The sequence below is a fragment of the Stegodyphus dumicola genome, chromosome 7 (assembly GCF_044657685.1).
Source record: "Stegodyphus dumicola isolate Sdum_Otavi_A_Nest chromosome 7, ASM4465768v1".
In the NCBI taxonomy this organism is placed as follows: domain Eukaryota; kingdom Metazoa; phylum Arthropoda; class Arachnida; order Araneae; family Eresidae; genus Stegodyphus; species Stegodyphus dumicola.
In genome coordinates, this window is record NC_140774.1 from 175936454 (window position 1) to 175944247 (window position 7794).

The 7794-nt window shown below is 29.6% G+C and overlaps 1 protein-coding gene across 2 annotated transcripts in view; it reads left to right on the top strand.

The window, feature by feature from the left end:
• Window positions 1-4325, top strand: part of P5CDh1 (delta-1-Pyrroline-5-carboxylate dehydrogenase 1) — a 68256-nt gene extending 63931 nt beyond the window's left edge. For both annotated transcript variants that reach the window (XM_035374287.2, XM_035374295.2), the window contains exons 13-14: window positions 185-303; window positions 2284-4325. In XM_035374287.2, coding sequence (XP_035230178.2) covers window positions 185-303; window positions 2284-2399 — 235 coding nt within the window. In that variant the 3' untranslated portion in view covers window positions 2400-4325. The remainder of the gene's footprint in view (window positions 1-184; window positions 304-2283) is intronic.
• The last annotated feature ends 3469 nt before the right edge of the window (window positions 4326-7794 follow it).

A 7794-nucleotide genomic window follows, 5' to 3' on the forward strand; every position in this document is an offset into this window, starting at 1 on the left:
CATTGGATTTCCTTTAAAATGAAAAAGGTAAATATGCTCGTAGAGAGGTAAACTAGTGCTGTTTTCTCAGAATCTTAATATTTTATTTGAGGTAAACTAGCCCTAAATTTTTAGAATATTTATATTTTATTTAACCAAATAATTTTAAATTTATTACTTTAACAAAATTGTATGTTATTTCCAGGGACTTCATAGCTCATGCTTCTGAATTCTTAAAAATGACTGCTGGTAACTTTTACATCAATGACAAGTCAACTGGTTCTGTTGTAGGACAACAGCCGTTTGGTGGTGGTCGTCTCTCAGGTGACTAATGCTCAAACTTTTTTTATTATTGTCATTTTTGCATCTCGTCTTATTCAGGTAAAAGACTGTAATGTGACCAAGCTCGATCTTTCTTCTTAAGGGATTAAATTAAAATTACTGATAAGTTCTCCCATCAACCTGTATTTATATTTGTATTGTATATTTGTAACCTGTATTTATATTTGTATTGTATAAAATTTTCTCCTTTAAAATTTTTTTAATTTTCCCCTTTAAGAAAATGGATATTTAAAATTTAAAATAAGATTGCATAAATAGCAACTACTTTCCATTCTGTGCTAACATATAGGTTATAAATGATTTATGGCATAGCAGAAAAAAAAAGAGTGAAAAAATGTTACGTCGTGAAAGTTATTAGTTGCTCTTAATTTGTGAGGAATTCCTTGTTCAGCCTGCATATGTTTCCAAGCTAATGCAGACAGCTATGGATGTTTTCATCGCCCACATTGAATTTTATTAGAGATTCTAGACAAGTTCAGATTTAATTTGGCATAGCAGTCTTTTAGCCTGATGATGTGCTAGAGCTGGGATCATCTACAAGAATCTCGTTTCCAGATATAGATTTTTGGTATTAGCTGTATTCACTAACTGAATCATCTCCAAATTTTAGGTTTTTTTTTAAGTGCCCTATGAAGCTTATTTCTACCAAATTTAAGTTCTAAAAGTAAATTAGCCAAAACAATTGACTTTGACGTATCTTAGGTCAATTTTTCAAAATTTTAAATTATTAATTTCTGTAATTATTGTATAGCAGTTTCTCCAATATTCAATAATTGAATACACTGTCTAAGCTTGCATAACCACAATTTACTTGTAAAATATACATATATACATATAATTTTGACAATGACAAGACCCAAAAATTACATGAATGTACCCAATAATATAACTAGTATATCTCTCACTTTTTGCTAATTTATAATTATGTAACAGTCTAAATTTTTTAATATAGGAATAAAATATGTATTTATAGTATAAATTGTTCTTTTTAGAATATGAGTTCTACAGTAAAAGAGTGTTTCTTATTATTAGTAAAGAGTGTATTCTACAGTAAAGAATATTTTCTTATTATCTGCATTTCTATTTTCAACTTTTGCTGGAATTGTGTTGCATTTATCATGTGTGTATCTGAATACGTATTGATTTACATGCGATTTTAATAGTGTAGATGGTAATATAACAATAGAACAGTTTGACCAGATAGTACAAACTGTCTGTGAACCACTTTTTTGCAGCCAAAAAAGGTCATCAACATAAATTTCCTCCTCAACTTTTTGTCCCTCCTGAAGCAATTTGTGCCACTCCAAAATATTTGATTGACCTACGGTGTCACTCCCTTTGGCAGTCTTGATCATGTCATGGACCTCACTCACAGTTTTTCACAAAACTTCACCATGTAATGCTGCTTTAACAAACGATTCATGGTAAAAATGATGAGGCACCTTGAAAGGGGCTCATCTTAAACTCGACCTACATTGCATGAAGGCTTGGAGACAACTGGCGACTGGTGTGCTGGTAGCTAAGATCCCCCCCAACCCAACCAGTGCGTAACATCACCCTCTTTCACCATGTTTTGGCGGTGGGAAAAATCAGTCATACTACTTTCCAGACAAAACCTGTATATATGTGTGTGTATGTGAAATAATACATGATCAGTAACATCTATTATGAGAACAGGTTGAATAATGTGTGTATGGATGTTAATGTCAGGCATAAAATTCTGTTTGATAAAATCATATGATAAGCCAAAAATAGTTTATGATAAAATAATATGACTGTGACTTAAAACTAAATCAAATTGAATTTAAAATAAAAATTGCTAAATTTTCTTATATTTTCCATAAAATTCTCAAGAAATTAATTAATATTTCACTTTTTTGTAAACAATTCTAATAGTTTCATAAACATTCTTTTAATTTTCTGACTTGTGAAAGCTTATTTTAGTGGTCAAATTTTTTACAGGAACTAATGATAAAGCAGGCGGTCCTCACTATATGCTGCGATGGACATCTCCACAAACTGTTAAAGAAACACTTGTTCCTTTGTCTGAATGGAAATACCCATACATGTCTGCATAATTTCTTTCCAGTGTACCTTAAAGGAAGTCTTCCACTGATTTTAAAAAAAAAAAAAAAAATGTACTATTTTGTAATATGCAACACTTTAAGATTGTACTGCCTGCAAGTTTCTTAAAAAATAGGTGTATATTATTGCTTTGATAGCAAATTATGATTAATTTCATACACATTCATTTTAGAGCAAATTATTCACTTTCAAAATTTTCTGGTTAAAAGCAATCTGAAAATGTACTTTTTGTGTCCTTATGAGTGTTAATATCTTGTGCACAATAATTTTGAATCAAAAAACATATTTTAATATACAGAAACAAATGTTCATGTTGTTCAGTAGAATGTTTCTATTTTTAAATTAGTAACTTAAAATTATCCTTATCAATGAATAAATTATCCCATATATTTGACATAAAATAGCAGAACTTGAAGCAGCACTTTTTTAACTGTTAATGCTGTGTTGTTTATGGCAAAAGCTGGCAATTAAAAAATTAAATTTTTCCCTTGGATAAAAATTTATAGATTTTTTGCATGAATTTGCAAAAACTTTGTTTACTATAATTTTTAGAATTTAAGATCTGCAGGTTGTAATTATGAGTTTTTAAGTTTAAAATTATATATTCCTACAAAATGAATTTAAAACTCAGTTGAATATTAAATCTAAGTTCATATTGCCTTCCCATGTATTTTACAAAAGCACTTCTGGTTGAGGGGGCAAAAAAAGAGGGTGGATTTTATTTATGTGCCTAAACTTATGTACCTATATATCCAACTTTTAATAAATATTTCTAATTATTTTTCTTACATAATTTTTAAAATTAAATATGTAGTAGTGTTTTTTTACAGTAATGTAAGTAAACACTAGTACATATTTAATTTCAAAGTACACTTACTTTTAAAGTACTTACTTGTAAAAGTACAGGTTCTTTAAGTCTTGTATGGTGTTTTTCAATTTTGTTACTTTTTAATGTATCTATTTACTATAAACAATTGTACTGTCATTGTTATAAAATATAATTAAGGCTGCTTTTTATCTATTTTTTCATTATAAATTATCCAAGTAAAAGTAAACTAGTCAGTTTTTTCATTGTGTTCCTTTTTTTTTACTCTATTACATAGTTTGCATGCTGGTATTTTTTATATTTGCATTTATGAATGAAACTACAAGGCATTTGCTGGTGAAAATGCATTTTGTTTTTCATTCACTTAAATTTATCTGATCATTCTGAGTTCAGATTGCAAAAATTTTTAAGCATTTATTTTTATATATTGTTGCTTTTATTATACTGTATATTTGGACAATAATTGTTCGTATCAGCTGATAATTTTTGGTTACAAAAAACTAGTTTTATATTGTTAATGCAATCTTTTTCAAACTATTAGTGTAATAGGCATAAAGTGCAGCTTACTGTTTCCTTAATTTTTTTGTACCACTGTGATGTATTGAAAAAAAAAATGGAATTTGTAAATTTCAAATTCAAGCATTTGCCCAGTGAGTTTTCTTTTGAACAACATTGATTATTTGTTATTGAGTTATTTGTTGGATAATTTTATTTCAGTTGTTATGTATTCTGTTCAGAGCCATGTTTTTCAACAAATTATAAGTAAAAAATAGAATGTAGCATGTCCTATGATAAAGTGTTGGTAAAGAAAATTTTAATTTGTAGTATTTAATTTAAAACTAATTAACTGATTAGTAGAATTGTTATTAGTAAGCTTTAATTTTCTATAAAATTATTTTTCTCCCTATATTGTTTTACCATCTGCATACATCAGTACCTAATTTTTCTTAGTTCCAGTTTGTAATCTCCATTTACATTAATGTTGTATGAATTAAAAGTGGAGAAAAAATTTACTTCTGATAGAAGTGCCAAATGGTATATGTGTGTTATTCAACATGATCTAAATTGCAATAAAATTCAAACATTGCAAAAATGTCTGTCTCATTGTATCTGCTCTATAGTTATCTGCATTTTGATTTTCACTGAATTCCTGGATATCTGTATCAATATCCAGATAAACAGAGAACACAAATAATCCAAAAAATACTCTGCAAAATTAAAATAAGTTCCTGGATATCTGTATCAATATCCAGATAAACAGAGAACACAAATAATCCAAAAAATACTCTGCAAAATTAAAATAAGTCACATTTTTTCAATTAAAATGTATCTTCAGTGTGATATGTTAGACATGCATACATCCCATTATGTTTGACATATTTCAATGAAACTTGTTATATGGACAGTAGGGGCAGTAAAAAATAAGTTTTAAGTTTGAACTGTAAATAGCAGTTCATGCAATGTAGAAAGGATGTTATAAAAATTAGAAACTTATAAATACGAATAGCCAATGCCATAAAATCATTTTTTCTCTTGCCACATATATACATAGTAAGATAATTTTTTTGGTTGAGAAATTCAAAGAAGAGTTCAGTGGATAACCACAAATTAGGATCCCTCACAACACATTTTTACTATTTTTAGAATAATGTTTGTCTTGTATATGTGTGTCACATTTTTCATCCACGATAATTGTTATATGAAACTTCTGAAAATTTCAGTTTTCCAAATTTAAGCTTTTTACCTTCATATAGTGCATTTAAAATGATTAGATTTTGGATAAAATTGGACAACTGGAAGTAATACTTTATTTGCAGCCCATAAAAACTGTTTATACTTTGTGTGTAAGAAATGCTCATGAGCTTGAACATAAAGAAATGCTCGTGTGTAAGAAATGCTCATGAACTTGATGGCAGATACATAAAGGAGAAAAGGGCACTGTATTTACAATGATGTATATCTGTATCTGTTGCAACACTTAACACTGTATTGTATGTGGAAAAAAATTGTGGCAACACTTAACTCTGTATTGGGAATTCTAAAGATATGCTGTTTTTAAATTTTTTTCAAGTTATTGATTTGTTAAACTGACGGAACATGTATATCTAAAGGATATGCTGCAATCAATGCAATGTTTTCAAATCAAAGCATGAGGACAGTTGTATACATGAGCATGTATAGTTATCATTGTCCGTTGTATGGGAGAATAGAATAATAAAATAATGAGCAGTGTTTATAATTAACATTGAGCCATAAAGTTTTTAAACAAATTAGATAACGGTATTAACAAATAATTAATAATGATAATTAACAAATGATTGCTAGTGTGTTAGTTAGTGTTAGAAAGTATTAGTTTATTTAAGGTTCATTTGCTGTTCCAGGAGGAATGTCTTGACCACATCAGATTTTTTCACTAAAAAAAAAGAACAGAAAAACTAGTGATCTTTGTTTGTCAAGTTGCTATTTTAGCTGCACTGTGAAAATATCAACATTTGAAATGTTTGCAGAAAGGAGCTATGTTAAAAAATGGTAAAATGGTTTCAAAATGATAACTAATAAATTTTAAGATACAGGTTGGAAGTGCTGCCAAGAAGAGGATGGAAACAGATTTCAAAACAAACTTGTGGATGAAGTCACTCTTCCTATACATGATAGAGAATCTTTTTCCCGATATTCTTCGATAAGTGCTCAAGCAGTGTGATATGTGATTATCTGTTCTGTCATCTATAGTACAAACCATTTTATTTTAAAATGCTATCCATGTAAGATATACATGGTGCAGAAGCTGCACCCTTTAGACATGCACTAGTGCACTGATTTTACTTTCCAGTTTTTACTAACTGTTGGCATTGCATGGCCTTGGAACATTTCAGACAGGGCTTGTTTTGCCCTAGACAAAGCAATGATTATTCAAAGCATATAGGGTATTACTGATCTCAGCGTTGTGCTTGAAGTCTCTGCATTCTGATTACATGACTTTATAATGTGGTTTTACTGCTGATTTCATTCTTCACCTTTTTTTCTGTGACGAGAGTTCTCTTCAAGGCCCCAAAATGTGTATCATTGCAATTACCCATTACCCATCTACAGCAAATGGTCCCTGCTGTATAAGAATGCAAATGTTTAGACTGCTATCTTCCTTCAAGATGGTTTAATAACCCATACTAGCCAATAAGTGAAGAAACTGCTTTGTGCTCTCTTTGGAGATGATTGGGTAATTTCGAAAAATTCCCCAAATCTCTGGCCTTTTCATTCTCTGGACTTAAATCCCTGTGACTCTTGATTGTGGGGTTCTTGAAAGATGAATATGCCTATGAAAATAGTCTTATGTATCTATGACAAAAGCATACAAACTGTGCCTAAATTGAAAACAAACATAATAAGTCATGTTGCTGCAATTCTTTAAGAAACCCTTTCCACTACTGTTGAATAAGCTGTAATGGGTTTTGAATGTGCGATTGATTGATGCAAATGGACTGTACATTAAATAGATGGTGTGATTAAAAAAGGCTGTATGTTTCTTACTACCCTTTTATGTGCTCCTTTTCACCTGAGCGTCAAAATTTGAATACTTTTTTTTTTAATTGCAGTTTTCTCTTTTTTTCTCCAGGGTCCACATAATGAATTTACCAAATTTTGACAAAATATATCAACCCGAACAGCCCTACATAGTCTGAGTACCATCAATTAATAATCATCCTGTACTAATCTGATAATTTTTGGCGTGGGAAGGAGCCACTGCAGTCGGTAATTCAGTGTGAAGTAAGCTTAATTCAAATCTTCATCACATTTAAATCAGTTATTCACAAAAAAATGACATCTTTGATCTGTTAGAGCGATTGTATTTTGGTTTATGAGAATATTAACATAAGATATCAGAAAAATATTTTATGACCATTCAAGCGATATGAATGGTTATTTCTGGAAGTGTTTTTAAGCAATAAGAGTGTTTTTATATAAAATTTTAAAATGCATTGAGAAGAAATATGCTAGAGCACGGTCTTGCATAAATTTCTTGTATTATTAAAATACGCAGAATGTTCTGAATACGTATGCATTTTAATATTACCAGATGCTGCGTATGATGAAATGTACATTTTTTATGGAAAATTCTATGTATTTTATTTAATAAGTCTAGTATTGCATTTTTACTTCCTTGTACGAAGTAAAGGAAGTACTGTCATCACAAAAAGTTCCAGATATATTTCAACAAAAATGGCCATTTTAACCACTATCAAATGCAATTTAACAATGTTTTTGCATGACATTTGTACGTAAGGACAAAATAAAGGATTGTCCCCCCCCCCAAATGGATTAAAAAATTTATTTAAAATGGATTCAGAAGGGTTTTTTTTTTTTTTTTTTTTTTTTTTTTTTTTTTTTTTTTGACACTACTTGTTTTTGAGTTATGCAAGATGTATATCTTGCATAACTCAAAAACGTACATACATATCTCTCATAACTCGAAAACCTATAGCAAATGTTGAAATTTTGTATATAGAACAGCTGCAACATGTAGTTGTGCGCCTCCCTTTTGGGTTGCAATTGGCCGCATCAAAAGT